Genomic DNA, 21,930 nt, shown 5'->3' with positions numbered 1-21,930 from the left:
GTAGTTAATAAATGTTACGGTATATTTTATGGGTCTATTTCTTGTTGGTTTGATAACTTATTGGGGCCCCACTTTATACAATATTTTGTTTTTACCTCCCAACAAGCCCGTGTATTATTTCAACATCATGAGGATATTGTTCTTTTTCAGGAATCTATTCTGCTTGTGCCTGTGGACAGCTATACTCATGACATCTTGCTGGAGAAACCACTGGATAAATCTTTTGACTTCATAAATATATGTGGAGAAAACAGCTTCTATGTTGAGTAAGTGTAATTCTCTTGCTTCCAGTGTTATCTGTTTTTATTTTAGCTTTAATTCCATTATATTCCTTACACTAATCTCCTGTACACTGAATGCTGTCTCCTTAAAGAGCAGAGCAGCTGCACTGCACTCTGTTACATATATAGCTGTGCAAGGTCATATGTGTGTTTCTGCCCATCCAAAGGGGTGCAATGTGTAGCCTATGAATGGGAGAACAATCGCACCCACGTACAATCTCAATATCTCAGTTTTACCATCACTATATTACAAAAAGATAGAACTATACACAAAATTGATATTTGTGCTGTATATGTGGAGGGCAATGTCAGGTCCGATATAAGAAGATCCTCGACAAATTCTTTAAAGAACCTCACCATGTAACTTGGGCTATAAAGGGAAACCAGGATCTTCTCCAAAAGGAGAAAGAAAGCACAATTTGCAGACAGCTGTTTCAGAGTTTGTTGTATGTGAAGGGAGAGAGCAGGGTTTTCTCTGATATTCCTATGGTGAATGGTGGATCCTGTGTAATCAGCTGTGTACACAAATGCTGTGTGTCATTGTATCTTGCCTCTGCTGATAAGGAGCCCGCCGAAATGCTTCCTGAAAGGACTGGCAGTATAAGACTAAAAAAGTGGCTACTGTGAAATGGCAAGATTACTAATATTGTTTTTGATTTTTTTTTGTTTTTTAGAAAGATTGTGATTTGATGAAAAATAAATTATTGACTTTTTCAAAAGAAATATAGCACACAAAACTGATTTAAACAATGTAATTTCCTGATGATAGCTTCCTTTTGAGGATAAACAGATAATATAATTAGCATGTTCATCACATTTTAGCAGAACAGATGCAGAATTTAAATTTCAAAATGTGCTGCTGCCACCTTGTGGTGACTGACATTACTCAAGTTACAGTATGTGTGATACTTTTCATCTATGTAATTTTCTGCTGTATTTTGTCAGAATCGTCCATAGAGATCGTACCAGCATTCTCAGTACAAATATTCCAATATACTTCATATACTCTAGTAGAGCTTTGCAAAGTGCAAAAAGTCCACAATGAGTTTTTGGATTATTTGCAGAATTTAGATGACAAAAAAGAGACGTAATCATGCTCTCTATACACAGCATTTGTCTATCCTGGCACTGGTGGCACGTGGGCAGAGCCAGCCATAGTTCTTCCATAACCGAGTCAGTCTCAAAGCTTTGCACGTGTTGGTGGATTTGTAAATAATCCTAGTTTTTATAGTTTTGGATCTCCCTTTCCTCATGTCTAATCTACTGATAACTAGTAGACTCCTGATATGAGACATAAAACGCCGACGACACCTATTTACCTTCATAAAAGAGCAATGACAAATGAGTGAATTATTGACGATCTGTGAATATCTGCACTGGGTAATGATTAACATTTGCTCAATTTATCATTGTTTTATACAATAATCACCATCTATGTAGGACAGTGGTGGGAAATCTTTTTTTCTGCCAAGGGCCATTTGCATATCTGTACCATTCTTCGGGGGCCGTACAAATTGCACACTTAGTCTGCCCACAAAGTACGACCTGACGCTGGTGTAAGGACATAATTTTTAATAATGTACACGTGCTCACAGAGTGAGAAGAAATGAATGGTGGCCCAATGGTGCCCGGGGGCCAGATAGAAACTCATCAAGGTTCCCCACCACTGATGTAGGAAGTCATAACGTTCTCTTATATTTTTTTGGCTTTGTCGCACATACCAGCCCCTCTTTTCTCTATTATCACATTATTCCTTTTAAATAAAGGTGATTGTGTCATTAATGGGGTGTAAGGCAGTATGCAGTATGACTTCTTCCTTTTGTCAGCATCAAAATTTCTCCACACAGTTTATTCTTATTTCCTGTCTTGCTTTCCACCTTTTTGTTCCTGTTTATTTTACTTTTTTAAGGCTTGTATCTTCTGTTTTGTAAAATTTTAGACAAAAAACATGGCCACCTCCTCATTTGGTTATTCATAGGCAGAATGGGTGGCTTGGAGGCAGCTGACATTGAAGGGCAATACAGGGAAGAAGTCCAGATTTCTGTAGGATTAGCAATCCAAAGTATGTGTTGTTATATGTTGTTATGCCGTTTCAGTCGGCAGCATAAGGATTTTTTTTCCAACTGTCTTAATAGAACAATAAGGTATTTATGATACATACTTTTTTTTCCTTTAGTCATTTTTCCTCACCTGAATTCTGCACAACTTCAGCAAGATCTTTAGTGGCATATTACAATGATGGAGCAGTGCCTTGTGGATGCCACGCAGAAGGATCCACAAACCCAGTGTGCAATCCATTTGGAGGACAGTGCACTTGTAGACCTAACATCATTGGAAGAACTTGTAGCCGTTGTGCTACTGGTTACTATGGATTTCCACACTGCAGATGTGAGTGAAAGTTGATTTTAACATGTATTTGTTCATTTAGTTTTTTGCCTGTACAAGTCAGGGTTGATGGTTGGACCCACTGTACAAAAGCCTTCCTTGATTTCAGAGATCAGATGCTAAAAATTGTCCTCCTGAAAATAGATTGTTAGACTGCTAGTTGCTTTGTTCTTTTCTTAGAACTTTATAACGTTCCCTGTACTGAAATGAATCAATGATCTTTTAAAGTTCTTTCTGAAGTTAAAGAAACATATACAGCCATGAAGAAGACATATAAACTCCATGAAAATGTTACACTGGTTAAGACTCAAGTCTCTTCTAACCATGACCCACCATACATTCCCGAGAAGCTAACAAGTCCACCTAGTGTAAGGCTATGTTCACACTTTGCATTTTTTATGCGTTTCTTTCCGCAGTGTGGTGAAACGCTACCTGAGTGGGTTGGGGAACACTCGCATGGCACGGGATTTAAGCACTCAGGCACGGTTTTTCCACGTAAACAGTCTTATTCGGTTTATTAAGCGTCATAAACCATAACACAAACAGTTCATTACATACATCAACGGAACACCTTTAACCACCAACAGTCTGTTCCAATGGCAGATCCGTGTCTGCCGTAACCCCTTTTTACCTGGAGTTACCTTTCAGGAGCTCCGGCTCCACACACTGACTCCTGTCAATGCTTGTTCTCAGGGGAAAGCTGCTTCACTGGGGTCACCGTCCTTGTGACCAGGGCACCTTGGATAGCCCAGACCCACAGTAGGAACTGTAGCTTCCCCAACGCAGAAACCGTCTCAGGCTCTGTAGATGTAGCCTCTCCATGCGCTTCCAGGAAGTCCAATCACAGGCACTTACACCCTGACCATTCCAGGACTCACACTGCATCCCAGGACAATCCAACACCCTGAGCGTTCAGGTTCACACTCTCAGCAGATGCTTGCAGGACTCCAGTCCATCCCAGGACAATCCAAGACCCTGAGCGTTCAGGTTCACACTCTCAGCAGGTGCTTGCAGGACTCCAGTCCATCCCAGGACAATCCAACACCCTGAGTATTCAGGTCCACAGTCTTTCTAAGTCCTTCCAAGACGTCTCCACTCCCAGGAGACTCCAACACAGACCACCAGGTCCACTGTCTCTCAGGTGCTTCCAGGAAGACTCCACTCACAGGAGCTTCCAACACCGACCGTCCAGGACCTTGCACATGGACCAAACAGATCCATACACTCTGACCATGTGACCAGATCTCAGTCACATTATATGGTTGTAACCACTCCCCTAGATGGGAGTGTGTGTGGTTAGTCAGTCCCGCCCAGCTCACCAGCTAACCCTGTAAGCCCGCCCTTATAAGTAAACACAACAAACTCTTGTGGAACTATAGGTCCCAGCATAACCATATCATTTTGGGCTTACAGCGCAGAGCACCTCTGCAACACATACCGGCCATTTACAATCCTGCCGGACTTTGTCTCATCACCATAACTATGCCTCCATGCGCATCCTGAAGCACACACACAGCGCCCCCTGGCTGTAACATGGGTTACCGCCCCACAGCAGGCAAAACGAGCTTTCTTAGCAGTAAGAAACTTACTGAAAAAAGCAAGTTTTGCTTTTGCGTTTTTGTTGTTTTTTTTCTTTTCTTTTTCTGTGTTTTTGGTCCGTTTTTTGCTGCATTTTTGTCATGGTACATTTGCTCTTGTGCATGCTGATAAAGTTTAGTGCATTAAAAAATTTTGATTGTACTTCATCAGGTTTTGGCACCAAAAACTGATATCTGAGTTCTTTCAGCTTTTTTTCAGCATTTTTTGCACCACCCATTGCTGAAAGAAATGACTAGCTCCATTCTGCAGAACCCATGGTTTTGCACAAAATACTATGGACAAAAAAAACAAACAAACTGTGTGCATGAGATTTCTGAAATCTCATGGACTTTGCCGGTATTGTAAAATGCAGCTGAAAATTTGCATTTAAAAAAAAATGTTTAAAAACCCCTGTAAAAGCGCAACGTGTGAACATAGACTAAAAGTTTGCAGTTTGTAACATGCAAATTGCCTCCCAGAGGAGCATTGCACGACGAATAAGCCTCCTTATCTTGACAAGCCAGAGCTGGTATGTCACTCTCCATAAGGAGAAATGATACCCCTTAGACCCCAGTTTGTAAAATGTAAGCATTGGTCTTTATTTTATCTCTTTACTAAAGTTTTTTTTGATGAAGCACTCAATTAACATGCAAATATTTTATTCACAATTTAGCATGTACATGTGGTCATCGCCTGTGTGATGAAATAACCGGAAAATGCATCTGCCCACCTCAGACGGTCAAACCTATGTGTGAAGTGTGTGAGCAACATACATTCAGTTATCACCCGCTCCTCGGGTGTGAAGGATGCAACTGCTCAAGCACAGGAGTCATACAGCCATTACGGCCAGAGTGCGATTCTACAAGTGGGCAGTGCAGGTCGGTACCAGATTCATTTTGTAATGTTTATTTCTTTACTTATGTTCACACACTAGGGCATGGGGGATTTTAGCTATGAAATGGTTACCGTATATACTCGAGTATAAGCCGACCCGAGTATAAGCCGACCCCCCTAATTTTGCCACAAAAAACTGGGAAAACTTATTGACTCGAGTATAAGCCTAGGGTGGAAATGCAGCATTTACCGGTGAATTTCAAAAATAAAAATAGATCATTATTTCCCCATAGCTGTGCCATACAGTGATCTGCACCGTTCATATTTCCCCATAGCTGTGCCATATAGTGCTCTGCACCGTTCATATTTCCCCATAGCTGTGCCCCATATAGTGCTCTGCACCGTTCCTTTTGTCCCATAGCTGTGCCCCATACTGTGCTCTGCACCGTTCATACTGTCCCATAGCTGTGCCCCATACTGTGCTCTGCACCGTTCATTTTGTCCCATAGCTGTGCCCCATACTGTGCTCTGCACCGTTCATACTGTCCCATAGCTGTGCCCCATACTGTGCTCGGCACCGTTCAGTATTGCCCCATATCTGTGCCCCATATACAATGCTCTGCACCGTTCATTTTGTCCCATAGCTGTGCCCCATACTGTGCTCTGCACCGTTCATTTTGTCCCATAGCTGTGCCCCATATATGCTCTGCACCGTTCATTTTGTCCCATAGCTGTGCCCCATACTGTGCTCTGCACCGTTCATTTTGTCCCATAGATGCTCCACATAAATCTGTGCCGCCGCTGCTGCTGCAAAAAAAACAAAACAAAACACATACTCACCTCTCTGGATTGCAGCTCCCGGCGTCCGGTCCCGGCGTCTCTGCACTGACTGAACAGGCAGAGCGCAGACGTCGGGAAGATGGAGGCGCCGGGAAGATGGAGCGGCGCCCGGCGGCTGGAACGCGGACAGGTGAATATTACATACTTACCTAGTCCCAGCGATCCTGACGCTCACTCTGCCTGTCACAGCTGGTCTTCGGTGCCGCAGCTTCTTTCTCTATCAGCGGTCACCGGCACCGCTGATTAGAGAAATGAATACGCGGCTCCACCCCTATGGGAGGTGGAGCCGCCTATTCATTTTTCTAATGAGCGGTCCCACGTGACCGCTGAAGAGGGGAAGAACTGCAGCACCGAAGACCGTGGGACGGCAGGGACAGCGCCAGGATCGCCGGGACTAGGTAAGTATGCATCAGCGCCCTCACCCCCTCACCCGCCGGCCCTGCCACCTACCTTGACTCGAGTATAAGCCGAGAGGGGCACTTTCAGCCCAAAAATGTGGGCTGAAAATCTCGGCTTATACTCGAGTATATACGGTACTTTTGTTTTATATCTGGTATTGTAGCACAGTTACAATAAAGTCATTGGAGCTGAGCTGTGAGATCACACACAGCCTGTGGACGGCAGGGGCTGACTTTGGAAAAAAATAGCCATGTTTTTTGGGCAACCTCTTTAAAGGGATTTCCCAGGCTTGAGATACTGATGATCAAAAGTGAATGGAGCTGAACTGTACTGCAGTTCCGCTCTTATTTACTTCACTAGGAGCCGAACTGCAGTCCTCAGGAATGGCACTGCACAGTGTATGGAGCCGTGCTGTTTGGTTCCATTCATGGTTTGCATCTGGCTGCCAAAAGTGAAACAAAATTGTTAAATGGTCCTCACAAAAATGATATTAAAAGACTTATTTTAGGGATAGGTAATTTCTAATTACAGGTCACATATTAAAGGGATATGTAATTTCTAGTTATAGGTCACATATTAAAATACCTAATTTTACCTTCTGTATTGTAATTCATGTCCATAAATTTTAGTTGTTAGGCCAAGTTCACACGTTCAGTATTTGGGCAGTATTTGAGATCTAAGGCCGGTGTCACACTTGCGTGTGCAGTGCGAGAAAATCGCGCGAGTCTCTCTCCTCAATACCCGACACTGCCGCGGGCAGGACCGGAGCGTGCGGCTGCATAGAAATACATGCAACTAAACGCACCGATCCCGAGTGCCGGCAGCAGTGCCAGGTATTGAGGCGAGAGACTCGCGCGAGTTTCTCGCACTGCACACGCAAGTGTGACCACGGCCTAAAGCCAAAATCAGGAGTATAATAGAGACACATCACCACTTCTGCATTTCTCACCCACTGTGGATTTTGGCTTACACATACTGAGGTAAAATACTGAATGTATGAATGTTGGCTAAGCCCTATTTTCGTATTTATCACTGTAGACGGTGGTCTGCAGGAGATACACTGAAGGAATTTACGGACATGTCTGAAGTAAATGATAATCTATTGTTGATTTATTCTAATTTTAAGTGTAGCCACTTTGTGTATTATACTGTAACTGGTACGGTATGTCACTGATATTCTGTCACAGGTGTAAGCCCAGAATAACCGGCAGACAGTGTAACCGATGTGCCCCTGGTTACTTCCGCTTTCCTGAATGCATTCCTTGTGACTGCAACTCATATGGGACTGAAGACCAGATCTGTGACCATCACACAGGGGATTGCCTGTGCAAGGTATTATATGTATTACTTAAAAAATCTCTTTCTACTTATGTATTCTCATGTTATTAACCCCTGCAACCCCGAGCCTGTTTTCTCTTTCATGACCAGGCCTCACTTTATGAGGCAATACGGTAACTCTGGAACGCTTCAACAGATCACACTGATTCGGAGATTGTTTTTCCGTGACATATTGTTTTTCATGATAGTCATAAAATTTATTCGATGTGACTTGCATTTATTTGTGAAAAAAATAGGAAATTTTGAAAATTTTGCAGTTTTCAAACTTTTAATTTTTATGCCCTTAAATCAGAAAGTCATGTCACACAAAGTAGTTCCTAAATAACATTTCCTAATGTCAGAATTCCATTTATATAATGACTTATCCAACTTTAAGATCAATTTCTCTAAGTCGGAAATCCTAAATGTTAATATCACTTCGTCTACGATAGTGCCCTTGAAAAATACTTTTAGATTTAAGTGGGCTAAATCCACTTTAAAATATCTGGGGATCTTCCTACTAAGAGACATAGATTGGACATATTCGCTTAATTTCCATAAACAACAGCGATTGGGGAGGGATAGCTGCACAAGATGGACCAGGAACGCCTTTAGGTGGTTCGAGAGAAGTGTGATATTCAAAATGAACATTTCCCCCAAATCTGTATGTCATACAGGCCCTCCCTATTAGGATTCCCTCGTCCTTATTCAGGAGCTTAGCTTCGGTTGAAACCAAGTTTATTTGTTTCCGTCAAACCTCCTCATATTAGAAGAACCATATTACATTGCTCCAAATCTTTGGGGTATAACTGTGCCCGACTTAAGATCTTATTACATTGCTTCCCACCTCTCCAGGATATTGGACTGGTGTAAGAATGGTACAGGAAAGGCGTGGGCCAGGATTAAGCAAAGTTTTACAAATATCCCTCTCATATCGGCCCCATGGTTTGCTCAAACTGCTCTTAAAACAATTCCCACAATTGAGGCCACTTTGGCATGTTGTTCCCTTCCTGCAGTGCATGACCAAATCATACCGCAATACTCTTATATGTTTCTCATTTAGGGTAATCCACTTTTTCCCCGGGCCTCAATGACACTGTTTTCTAAGTTTCGACAAATAGGGGACATTTCAGAATTTGTCATTTTGAAGCAGGACACCTCTGGCTTTCAAAGGTTCATCTCCTTGGTATTTCTTCGCCATCCACCTTGGACATCTGGAGAGTAGATCAAGTGCTGAATTTTTTTTCAATCACTCCCTCCTAGGGCCTTCTATAGTATTGAGAAAACGGCTTTTGAGGCAGCTGGACCTCTGAGGCACACCTAGTCATTTTTATACACTCTGCAGATTAACCCACCAGACCTTCCGGTTGCCAGGTTTCAGACACAGTGAGAGGGGGATTTAGGCATCTCTATCGAAAGATCAATGGAGGCAAATTTTCTCCCTAACGCATAGAGTATCGATTTGTTCTCGTTTTCACGAGGCCAGTTATAAATTGTTATCTCGATTGTATAGAGTCCTGACTAGATTACCCAACTGTTTGTCCTAAGGCCAGCCCCATGCTTCTCACTTCTTTTTGGGACAAAGTACTATCAGTGATATGAATCATGGATCTCGTGACTGACCTGAGTGATGCTCTTGTACTTCTCCATCACTACGATATCCCTTTGAAAACATACAGTCAGTGTATACTTAGGCACCTACTTGTGGTGGCTTAGGCGTGCATTCCCCTTCTCTGGATGAAAGATACAGCTCCAACAATCACCCTTTGGTTTTCTAAAATAAATGAGGTGATGATGGTGATGGAAGAACTGACTGCTACAGCTAATAACTCTTATGATCTCTTTTATAAAACTTGGTGTTACTGGCTTGGTTTTAGATCCTGTGCCGAGTACGGGGCATACACCGAAGATCACTGAGCATGGAACAGTTAGTCTTATCAACATCCTCACCCATCCTTTTTCCCCTGTACTTTCTCATCTGCTTCCTCCTTTTTTTCTCTATCTGCTTCTATCTTGGTGTACATCTTATTTTTGGTTGATGTTATAAAGAAACTTTTTATTGGATCGTTCAAGTGTATAACTGTTGATAAGAATTTAGTATGACTAATGACCTCAATGTCAAGATGCTAAGTCACATTCCTTATGACTACCTACATGGACATAGTGCTATTTTACTTGCCGTTATGTAGGAATGTGGCACGCTCAGTGTTAGGAGTCGAGTTTCCTCTGCTGCACAGGGGGAATCTCGATCCGTCTCCGCTGCGGTCTCCCATTCTTCTCCGGCCGCGGTGGAGTCTGCTCAGCGGGGACGTCGCTCCCAGTGTCTTGCTCGCTCTCACTCTGTACAGAGAGTTACTGCTGCTTCTTCAGCTCCTGCCATTAAAGTCAGTGCTGGTCAGCGGCGAGCGGACTTCCCTGGGACTAAGTCCTTGTTTGCGCACACTGAGCATGCCCAGGGCAAGATCTCCTGTTGGAGATCGAGGGTCATGTGCTCAGGCTCTGCAGCACATTCCATTGGACCTCTTGGCAGGTCTTGGAAGGGCAAAGTTTCTGTGGCCACTTCCTGTGCTGCAACTATATAAACTGCGCATGACCGCACGGCCATGCGCTAGTGTACAATTGAATACGTGTGTTTGTTGTGAGTGCAAGTCGTTCATTAAATACCCCTACCCTATTGTATGACTGTTCGCGTATGGAGTATGGCTGCTATCTAGCGCCCGACAAATCACTCAACGTGTCACACACGTATCAGCGTCTATTGCTGTGACCGCCAGTGCGGCGCCACGCGCCAGTAGTGCGCTTCCTGACCCACGTCTGGTTGCTTAGTGGTGCCTGCCAGCACGGCACAGTTCGCACTTCGGTGCTCTAATCATAAGAGTTGCCTAACACACCCTGTTGCGGTGTTGTGTCAGCAAGTGGTCTAATCGGACTTCAATCCTAGTTGGGGTTAAGTTCGCTGACTGCTTGCTCGCCTTCTATGTGCGGTACCGCGATCCTGTGACGCAACAGGATCGCTTCCTTCACGTTGGGTGAAGTTTAACCCACGCGAGTATACTTATGAGTACCGCCATATAGTCCGTCATTACTCAGCAGCAGGTTCCATCTCTGCACGGTGGACCCCGGGCTACGAACGCACCATACACTATCAGTCTTATTATTTGGTGCGTTCCGCTAGCCCTAACATTACACTAGCGCCAGGGTCTGGCTAGTGATGACGGACAAACAGCAATCCCTGCGGTATATACAGCAGCTGGAGGGTAGGTTGGCGGCTCTCGAGAGCGCAACCTCAGCTGTGGATGTTACCGCAGTTGCTGTACAGGCTGCCAGCGTGGCTGCAGCAACTTTGTCCATTGCCACCCCTGTTCCGACATTTTCTCGCCTCCCGCTGCCAGAAAAATTTTCTGGTAATAGCAAATTTTGTAGGGGATTCGTGAGTCAGTGCTCTATTCATCTCGAGCTTCTGGCTGCACGTTTCCCCACAGAGCGGGCTAAGGTGGGATTTATTGTGTCTCTATTGTCGGACAGGGCGTTGGAATGGGCTACGCCGCTGTGGGAGCGTGGCGATCATGTGGTGCAGAGTGCTCCTCTGTTTTTGAGCACTTTAAAACAGGTCTTTTTAGGACCTCAAGTCACCCATGACACTGCGCTCCAACTGCTGGCATTAACTCAGGGTGAGTCCTTGGTCAGTCATTTTGCCGTTCAATTCCGCACTTTAGCATCTGAGCTGGAATGGTCGGATAAAGCTCTTATCCCCATATTTTGGAGGGGCTTGGCTGACCATGTAAAGGACGCTCTGGCCACTAGGGAGATTCCTGCCACACTGGAGGAGTTAATAACAGTCTCCACTCGAATTGACCTCCGTTTTAACGAGCGGAGGTTAGAGAGAGCCCAGTGTAGGCAGAGGTTTCGGCTGGCTCCTACTTTCGCCAAACCTCTGGAATCTCCGGTCCCGGTTCCTGAGTCATATGAGGCCAGGGAAGTGTCACAAGCGGGACCTAAGTCCCGGACCGCTTGTGCACTCAGGGTCTGTCATGTTTGCCAGCAGTCTGGACATTTAGCCACCAGATGTCCTCAGCGGTCGAGGAAACGTCAGCGTCTAGTGGTCGTAGGTGGAGGTACACTAGACACGGCGACGTTTGCCTCTAAATTGTCCTTTAAGGGGACAATTACTTTAGGCTCATTCTCCCACTCGGTAGAGCTCTGCGTGGATTCTGGGGCGGAGGGCAATTTTATGTCTTCTGCCTTCGCCCAACGCCACGCGATACCTCTGGTTATGCTAGCTCAACCTGTAACGGTACGAGTGGTGAATGGGTCGACTCTGCCCTCACAGAAAACTCACCAGACCATCCCTTTTAGTCTGTCCACGTCGCCATCTCATCAGGAGATTATTTCTCTGCTCGTCATTCCAGAGGGAATTGATGAGGTCCTGTTGGGAATACCTTGGCTACGGTACCACTCTCCTCATATCGAGTGGTCCTCAGGCAGAATTCTGGGATGGGGTGAATCTTGTGGGGGTAGGTGTCAGAGGGAGTGCGTTCAGGTAGCTACAACTGAGGTACCCGCAGATCTTTCCTCTCTCCCCAAGCAGTATTGGTCGTATGCAGACGTATTCTCCAAAAAGGCGGCGGAGACCCTTCCTCCCCATCGCCCCTATGACTGTCCTATTGACCTCTTGCCTGGTGCTGAGCCTCCCCGGGGTCGAGTCTATCCGCTGTCTCTCCCGGAGACGGAGGCAATGTCACAGTACATCCAGGAAAATCTGGCAAGAGGGTTCATCAGGAAGTCAGTTTCACCTGCTGGGGCAGGGTTCTTCTTCGTGCAGAAGAAGAGTGGGGAATTGCGTCCATGCATAGACTACAGGGGTCTTAACGCCATCACCGTTAAGAATAAATACCCTTTGCCTTTGATATCTGAACTGTTCGATAGGCTTCGGGGAGCAAGGGTATTTACTAAATTAGATCTGCGGGGTGCTTACAACCTGATTCGCATCCGTGAGGGGGACGAATGGAAGACGGCTTTTAACAACAGGGATGGGCACTATGAATATCTGGTGATGCCCTTTGGGCTCTGTAATGCCCCAGCCGTTTTCCAAGACTTTGTGAACGATATCTTCCAGGATATGCTTTCCACCTCGGTCGTAGTCTATCTGGATGATATTCTCATCTACTCTCCAGATATTGACTCCCACCGGAGAGATGTTTGCAAAGTCTTCGACCTCCTACGGGCAAACTCCCTCTATGCCAAGTTGGAGAAGTGTATGTTTGAGCAGGAGTCCTTACCTTTCCTAGGCTACATCATCTCAGCCCAGGGATTGGCTATGGATCCTGCCAAACTACAGGCTGTGATCGACTGGCAGGAACCCCATTCTCTTAAAGCGGTGCAGCGCTTTATGGGGTTCATCAATTATTATCGCCAGTTCATCCCGCATTTCTCAACTTTGGTAGCTCCCTTGGTTGCCCTCACCAAGAAGGGGGCGAATCCCAAATTGTGGTCTGAGGAGGTCTCCAAGGCCTTTATCTCTATAAAGTCACACTTCGCTAGCGCTCCCATTCTGCATCGCCCCGATGTTGATAAGCCATTTATCATGGAGGTGGATGCCTCTTCTGTTGGTGCTGGAGCAGTCCTCTTCCAAAAGGATGCTCAAGGTCGGAAGCATCCTTGCTTCTTTTTCTCCAAGACCTTCGCACCAGCAGAGAGGAATTATTCCATCGGGGACAGGGAGTTGCTAGCCATGAAGTTGGCTTTTTCGGAGTGGAGACATCTCTTGGAGGGAGCACGTTTTCCCTTCCAAGTCTTCACAGATCACAAAAATTTGGTGTATCTGCAGACAGCTCAGCGGTTGAATTCTCGCCAGGCCAGATGGTCCTTGTTCTTCTCCCGGTTTCATTTCACCCTCCATTTCCTTTCTGGGGAGAAGAACATTCGGGCCGACGCTCTCTCTCGCTCCGTTGTGTCATCTGCGAAGGAGGAGGAGGAGCCTCGGCTTATTGTCCCCACCGAGAGTTTGAGAACCGTGGCCCCGGTTTCGCTGGAGTCTGTGCCCCCGGGCAAGACTTTTGTTCCATCTAGTTTGTGACCGGAGGTTCTTTCTTGGGCGCACTCGTCCAGGGTGGGTGGACATTTTGGTACTAAAAGGACATCAGAGTTACTGGCGAGGACATACTGGTGGCCGCATATGGCTCGTGATGTCGCGGAGTACGTTCGGGCGTGTGTCTCTTGCGCCAGGAACAAGACTCCTCGGCAACGGCCAGCTGGTTTGCTTTATCCTCTGCCCGTGGCTGACAGGCCCTGGGAGATGGTCGGAATGGACTTTGTGGTTGGCTTACCCAAGTCTCGTAATTGCACCATTATCTGGGTGATCACCGATCATTTTTCCAAAATGGTGCATTTGGTGCCTCTTCCACGGCTACCATCTGCACGGGCGTTGGCTGTCTTGTTTATCAAACATATCTTTCGCTTACACGGTATGCCAGACAAAATTGTTAGTGACCGTGGTCCCCAGTTTGCGTCTCGATTCTGGAGGGAGCTATGTCGTCTACTCAGTATTGAGTTAAATCTCTCTTCGGCATATCATCCCGAGACGAATGGGTTGGTAGAAAGGGCCAACCAGACCTTGGTCACATATCTGCGACATTTTGTTTCTGCCAGACAGGATGACTGGGCATCCTTGCTACCGTGGGCAGAGTTTGCACTTAACAATGCCGTTGCCGACTCCACCGGTCAGACTCCATTCCTCTTAAATTACGGCCAGCATCCGCGTGTTCCTGTGCCCATGCCTGTGTCTTCCGCTGATCCCAGGGTGGCAGACTGGGCTGTGGAGGCACGGGACATTTGGGATCGCACGCAGGATGCCATTCGGGCCTCCAAGGAGAGAATGAGGTCCTCCGCCGATGTTCATCGGCGCCCCGCTCCGACTTTTGCCCCTGGCGACTTGGTGTGGCTCTCCGCCCGTAACATCAGGCTGCGAGTTGAGTCCACTAAGTTTGCTCCTCGCTACTTGGGTCCCTTCAAGGTTCTCGAACAGGTTAATCCTGTGGTCTACCGCCTGGCTCTTCCTCCATGCTTGGGTATCACCGACACCTTTCATGTGTCCCTCTTGAAACCCGTATACATGTCCCGGTTTTCCGAGTCATCTGCCGGGTACGTCTACGTCTACGGACGATTACGAGGTGAACGCTATTTTGGGGTGCAAGGTGGTACGCGGCAAAAAGTTTTATTTGGTGGATTGGAAGGGTTATGGTCCAGAGGACAGGTCTTGGGAGCCTGCTGAAAACATTCGGGCCCCACATCTCATTGCTGCCTTCGAGCGTAGCGAGGCCCAAGGAGGGGGGGCCCTAGGAGGGGGGGTAATGTTAGGAGTCGAGTTTCCTCTGCTGCACAGGGGGAATCTCGATCCGTCTCCGCTGCGTCTCCCATTCTCCTCCGGCCGCAGTGGAGTCTGCTCAGCGGGGACGTCGCTCCCAGTGTCTTGCTCGCTCTCACTCTGTACAGAGAGTTACTGCTGCTTCTTCAGCTCCTGCCATTAAAGTCAGTGCTGGTCAGCGGCGAGCGGACTTCCCTGGGACTAAGTCCTTGTTTGCGCACACTGAGCATGCCCAGGGCAAGATCTCCCGTTGGAGATCGAGGGTCATGTGCTCAGGCTCTGCAGCACATTCCATTGGACCTCTTGGCAGGTCTTGGAAGGGCAAAGTTTCTGTGGCCACTTCCTGTGCTGCAACTATATAAACTGCGCATGACCGCACGGCCATGCGCTAGTGTACAATTGAATACGTGTGTTTATTGTGAGTGCAAGTCGTTCATTAAATACCCCTACCCTATTGTATGACTGTTCGCGTATGGAGTATGGCTGCTATCTAGCGCCCGACAAATCACTCAACGTGTCACACACGTATCAACGTCTATTGCTGTGACCGCCAGTGCGGCGCCACGCGCCAGTAGTGCGCTTCCTGACCCACGTCTGGGTGCTTAGTGGTGCCTGCCAGCACGGCACAGTTCGCACTTCGGTGCTCTAATCATAAGAGTTGCCTAACACACCCTGTTGCGGTGTTGTGTCAGCAAGTGGTCTAATCGGAGTTCAATCCTAGTTGGGGTTAAGTTCGCTGACTGCTTGCTCGCCTTCTATGTGCGGTACCGCGATCCTGTGACGCAACAGGATCGCTTCCTTCACATTGGGTGAAGTTTAACCCACGCGAGTATACTTATGAGTACCGCCATATAGTCCGTCATTACTCAGCAGCAGGTTCCATCTCTGCACGGTGGACCCCGGGCTACGAAAGCACCGTACACTATCAGTCTTATTATTTGGTGCGTTCCGCTAGCCCTAACACTCAGTGCCTTAAGTTCTTGTTGTTATGCAATTTAATAAATGAAGAATTTAAAAAAAAAAAATAAGTTACATTTCCCACATGTCTACTTTACGTCAGCACAATTTTTGAAACATAATTTTTTTTGTTAGGAAGTTAGAAGGGTTAAAAGTTGACCAGAAATTTCTAATGATTACAGTAAAATTCACAAAACTATTTTATTAGGGACCACCTCACATTTGAAGTGACTTTAATGGGTCTATATGACAGAAAATACCCAAAAGTGACACCATTCTAAAAACTGCACCCCTAAAGGTGCTCAAAACCAAATTCAAAAAGTTTACAAACCCTTCAGGTGCTTCACAGTATTTCCTATACTTTTGCATGTTTGTCACACTTAAATGTTTCAGATCACCAAACAAATTGAAATATTAGACAAAGATAATACAAGTAAGCACAAGATGCAGTTATTAAATGAAGGTCTTTATTATTAAGGGAAAAAAGAAATCAAAACCTACAGGTCTTTGTGTGAAAAATTGATTGCTGCCTCCCCTTAAAACATAACTGTGATTTATCACAACGTTCGGAAGATTAGTTAAAATTCCCTAGCCATACCCAGGCCTGATTACTGCCACACCTGTTCCCAATCAAGAAATCACCTAAATAGGACCTGCCTGACAAGCAATCCCCGCATGTGTTGTGGCTGTCGAACAGCCATGAGACATGCAGCTGCGGGGATTCGAATATATTTTTTGAGCACGCCGAAGTCATTCTGTTAGCACACGTGCATGCTCGGATAACAGCTTATCTGAACATATTTGCTCATAACTAATAGATAGATCTAAATACCTATCCAGTGATTGTTATTTTTATTTGCGCTTTTCTTAGGTATCATGTATGCCATTGTCATGAAGGAGGTAGTATCATACTCACTGGTCGTTGTCTTCTCCCAATTTCAGCTGTGCCATGATCCGTTCTGGTACCACGTTATTATATCAGTAACCTATTGGATCACTGTGTGGAATGATGGTTACCTTCTCATTGTAAGTCTTTAAAACTCAGGACAAGGCTCTATAGTCTTGTTATGATACTCATGGATTTGCATTCTGAAAATGCAAAAAGTGACCTCTGCTCCAAACAGCAACTACTCAGTGATTCAGCAGGTCTATTTAATCACGTGGTGCAGAAACGGACCTGAAACAGCGACCACTGAGTATATTACTACCTTCGTGACACTCGCACACATGACACAAAACAAAGGGAAAAGTTTAAAAAAATCACTGGAGGTGTCCTTTAAATATGGAAAATGTGATTCAGAAAATACAATTATCCAATTTATAAGGTTTATTATGCTACTTAGTTTTATGTATTTTAAGATACCAAGTACTTGTTCTAACAGGTGATAATTCTATCAAGCCTATGTGTTAGGTAATATACCAAAGCAAGATAAGCTAAACCAACATGCATAATAAAAAGCTGAAAAGGCAAATAGATATTCACAATCGTGTCCTAACTAGCTTGCCAAAGCAAAGCCTGGTGTCTCAAATGGTGTACAGTATAGACTTCATCTGTTAAATTAATGTAGAATCAGTCATTTCTATAATGAATTAGTTTTGTGAGAAATTGAAATGAATCCTGAGAATTGAAACATGAGCCAACATTTCTCCACCAGAACATAGCAATGATTGGGAGATCATGGGTGAAACTTTCTCAACACCTTTGGCATCAACAACGCTGATCCCTCAAAGCTGCATGCTCTTGATCATGACAATAGTCTGGGAAAATACTGTTCACTATTGCTATGTATACAAAAAGCAGACAGCAGGGGGCGTTCTTCTCCTCCTCCCTACTTCATGCGACATATGTCTTGGAGAGATTGCATCTGTTGTGTTCCTCGACTCTCAAGAATGAATATCTGTGTTCTGCAACCTGTAGCTCTGAAGGTTCAATGAAATTACATTTTCAAGTCATCCCTGACACCATGCAGCCTGGACCTCCATTGATGCTATCATTATGACATCAAAAAACTCTCCTTATAGGGGTGTTCTCTAGTTTAAAACCTATCTCCCAACCGCATAATAGGGGATAAGTGACCAATCGCTGCAGGTCCAACTACCAAGAGCCCTGCCGATCCCAAGAAGAAGAGCCTCAGTAGAATGTAACAGAGGTCGATTGTGCAATACCGCTCCATTTTTCTTCTTAACGGGGAACTTGTCACCCCTCCAGGGCGCTTTTAACTAAAAGAGCCACCTTCAGCAGCACTAAGGCTGCATTCTGTGAAGGTGGCTCTTATGTTTCTGATCCCTAGTAACACTGAAATATTGACTTTTATAAATTGCGCCCCATACCTGTATTGAGTCCCAGAGGTATGGTATCCCCCTGCTTCAGCAGCCTCCCAGCCGTCCATCATTCAGCTCTTGTCTGTGCGCCGCCTCCTGTGTTGTTGTTACATGCCTGGCGCCTGCCCCCATCTCCCTCCTCCTCCTTCTCTTTCCTCCCTCGGCAGCATCTGATGAGCTGACCTGCCAGTGAACTGCATGTGGGGAGCTCAGCTTATCAGACGCTGCCGAGGGAGGAAAGAGGAGTAGGGAGATGGGGGCAGGCGCCGGGCATGTAACAGCAACACAGACGCAAGAGCTGCATGATGGACAGCTGGGAGGAGGCTGAAACAGCCGGGCTCTTCAGAGCCCCAGTTCTCAGCATCAGTGGGGCTACATTAGTCGTACCCCCAGCGATCAGAAAGTTATACCCTATCCTATGGATAGGAGATAACTATCAAACTTGTGAACATCCCTTTAAATGTAACATTATTGTTATAGTGTCTACAATATACAGTTAAGTCTATCTACCCCAACACATCAGACTCTCGCCTACCATAGAAACCTTCAAAAAGAACCTGAAGACCCACCTCTTCCGACAAGCCTACAGCCTGCAGTGATCCTGAAGTTACTGAACCGCCGCGCAACCTGCCCTACCCTCTCCTAGTGTTTCATCACCCATCCCCTGCAGACTGTGAGCCCTCGCGGGCAGGGTCCTCCCTCCTTATGTACCCGTGTGCCTGTTATCTGCTCATGTTTAATGTATTTGTCTATATTTGCCTCGTATTCACATGTAAAGCGCCATGGAATAAATGGCGCTATAAAAATGTATAATAATAATAATAAAAAATAATAATAATATATATTTGGACAGGGACAACATTTTTCTAATTTTGGTTCTAGACATTACCACAATGAATTTTAAACAAAACAATTCAGATGCAGTTGAAGTTCAGACTTTCAGCTTTCATTTGAAGGTATCCACATTAAAATTGGATGACAGGTTTAGGAGTTTCAGCTCCTTAACATGTGCCACCCTGTTTTTAAAGGGACCAAAAGTAATTGGACAGATTAAATAATTTTAGATAAAATGTTCATTTCTAGCACTTGGTTGAAAACCCTTTGTTGGTAATGACTTCCTGAAGTCTTGAACTCATGGACATCACCAGACGCTGTGTTTCCTCCTTTTTGATGCTCTGCCAGGCCTACACTGCGGTAGTTTTCAGTTGCTGTTTGTTTGTGGGCCTTTCTGTCTGAAGTTTAGTCTTTAACAAGTGAAATGCATGCTCAATTGGGTTGAGATCAGGTGACTGACTTGGCCATTCAAGAATATTCTACTTCTTTGCTTTAATAAACTCCTGTGTTGCTTCGACTTTATGTTTTGGGTCATTGTCCATCGGTAGTATGAAACGACGACCAATCAGTTTGGCTGCATTTGGCTGGATGTAAGCACATAGTATGGCTCTGAATACCTCAGAATTCATTCGGCTGCTTCTGTCCTGTGTCACATCATCAATAAACACTAGTGACCCAGTGCCACTGGCAGCTATGCATGCCCAAGCCATCACACTGCCTCCGCCGTGTTTTACAGATGATTTGGTATGCTTTGGATCATGAGTTCTACCACGCCTTCGCCATACTTTTCTCGTTCCATCATTCTGGTAGAGGTTGATCTTGGTTTCATCTGTCCAAAGAATGTTCTTCCAGAACTGTGCTGGCTTTTTTAGATGTTTTTTAGCAAAATCCAGTCTAGCCTTTTTATTCTTGATGCTTATGAGTGGCTTGCACCATGCAGTGAACCCTCTGTTTTTACTTTCATGCAGTCTTCTCTTTATGGTAGATTTGGATATTGATACCCTTACCTCCTGGAAAGTGTTGTTCACTTGGTTGGCTGTTGTGAAACGGTTTCTCTTCACCATGGAGATTATTCTGCGATCATCCACCCCTGTTGTCTTCCGTGGCCACCTAGGTCTTTTTGCATTGATGAGTTCACCAGTGCTTTCTTTCTTTCTCAGGATGTACCAAGCTGTAGATTGTGCCACTCCTAATATTGTAGCAATTTCTCGGATGGGCTTTTTCTGTTTTCGCAGCTTAAGGATGGCTTGTTTCACCTGCATGGAGAGCTCCTTTAACCGCATGTTTCCTTTACAGCAAAACCATCCAAATGCAAGCAACACACCTCAAATCAACTCCAGGCCTTTTATCTGCTTAATTGAGAATGACATAATGAAGGGATTACCCACACCTGTCCATGAAATAGCCTTGGAGTCAATTGTCCAATTACTTTTGGTCCCTTTAAAAACAGGGTGGCACATGTTAAGGAGCTGAAACTCCTAAACCCTTCATCCAATTTTAATGTGGATATCCTCAAATGAAAGCTGAGAGTCTGAACTTCAACGGCATCTGAATTGTTTTGTTTAAAATTCATTGTGGTAATGTCTAGAACCAAAATTAGAAAAATGTTATCTCTGTGCAAATATATATGGACTTAACTGTAGCATAAAAGTGATCAACAGCATCCAACACTGATAAGTAACAAATCCTTATTTCTTTATCGCTTCATTGGGGGGCACAGGAACTATGGGGTGTATGCTGCTGCCACTAGGAGGCTGACCCTATGCACAAAAAAAGTTAGCTCCTCCTCTGCAGTATACACCCCACTGACTTGCATTCTGAAAATCAGTTTAGCTTAGTGTCAGTAGGAGGTGGACACAGGTCTTTCATTAGACCCATATCTACCTCATCATGTTTCGTTCCTTTTCAGGTTTCTGGAGGGATACAGTGTGAACGGTCACAACTGTACTCCCACAATCAGACTATGAGTATGGCGTGTACTGCCACCCCGTATCCTCATAGATCTGGCGGCAGGACCAAGACCCCTTACACAGAAACGTGTTGAGATCCGGACCCGCCCTAGCCCTGTCTCCCACTCACTCGCCCTCCAGAGGCTGTCGGTTTGAGGAGACGAGAACGTCCATCAACAGGTCTTATCTGGACGTCCTATACATATATATTCCCCGGATTATGAGGTACTTCTCTCTACCCAGGGTTCCTCTTCGAAGCATGACTGACGGCGCGGGATGAAGGAGGTAAGTATTTCTATTTGTCCCCTTCCCTGTTAGGTTTTATGTTTTTTACAGCTCGGGGGTCCAGGGCTCTTATCTCACCCTGGATCTCCTTCGCCCCTTGTGCCAGGTAGTTCCCGGCACCTTTCCTGGGCTACCTTTCTCTTTTTCCTAGTTGAGCTCCTCAGGGCGGGGCTATTCGCTGCGTCAGCGCAGAGGCCTTTTTAGGTCTCCGCGCCGCTTCTTCTCCCTCCGGCGGTCACCGGGTTCTAATTTAGGCCCCGGCTTCTGGCCGGGCCTATTCTGGCGTTGTAACTCCGTCCCCTTGTTTCTCTTCAGGCGGGCTTTTCTCACGCTCGTCTTTCACCTCTTCTTGCACCCGGCGAGCTTCACCCACTCGCACCATCTTTGTCCTAACGGATCGGCTCCACCCACTCCTTCTGGCCGCAGCTAAATCTTTGATCGGCGCCAGCCTTTTCCCTCAAAACGGCTCCGCCCCCTCTTCCGGCCATCAGAGAGCGCACTTCTTCTACAGCGTGCGCTTTTTTGCCCTGTACCTTCTCGGCGTTCGCCATTTTCCGCTTGTGGATCCGGACGCTGTACCTGCCTT

The 21,930-nt window shown here is 45.7% G+C and overlaps 1 protein-coding gene across 1 annotated transcript in view; it reads left to right on the top strand.

Annotated features, from left to right (window-relative positions):
- Positions 1 to 21,930, top strand: part of LAMA3 (laminin subunit alpha 3) — a 366,270-nt gene that overhangs the window by 226,808 nt on the left and 117,532 nt on the right. The window contains exons 32-35 of the mRNA XM_069731213.1: positions 151 to 266; positions 2,458 to 2,669; positions 4,918 to 5,122; positions 7,505 to 7,649. Coding sequence (XP_069587314.1) covers positions 151 to 266; positions 2,458 to 2,669; positions 4,918 to 5,122; positions 7,505 to 7,649 — 678 coding nt within the window. The remainder of the gene's footprint in view (positions 1 to 150; positions 267 to 2,457; positions 2,670 to 4,917; positions 5,123 to 7,504; positions 7,650 to 21,930) is intronic.

This window comes from Ranitomeya imitator, chromosome 6, assembly GCF_032444005.1.
Source record: "Ranitomeya imitator isolate aRanImi1 chromosome 6, aRanImi1.pri, whole genome shotgun sequence".
NCBI classification, from domain to species: domain Eukaryota; kingdom Metazoa; phylum Chordata; class Amphibia; order Anura; family Dendrobatidae; genus Ranitomeya; species Ranitomeya imitator.
Note: the sequence above shows the minus strand (reverse complement) of the source record. Positions and strands in the feature narration are given on the sequence as shown.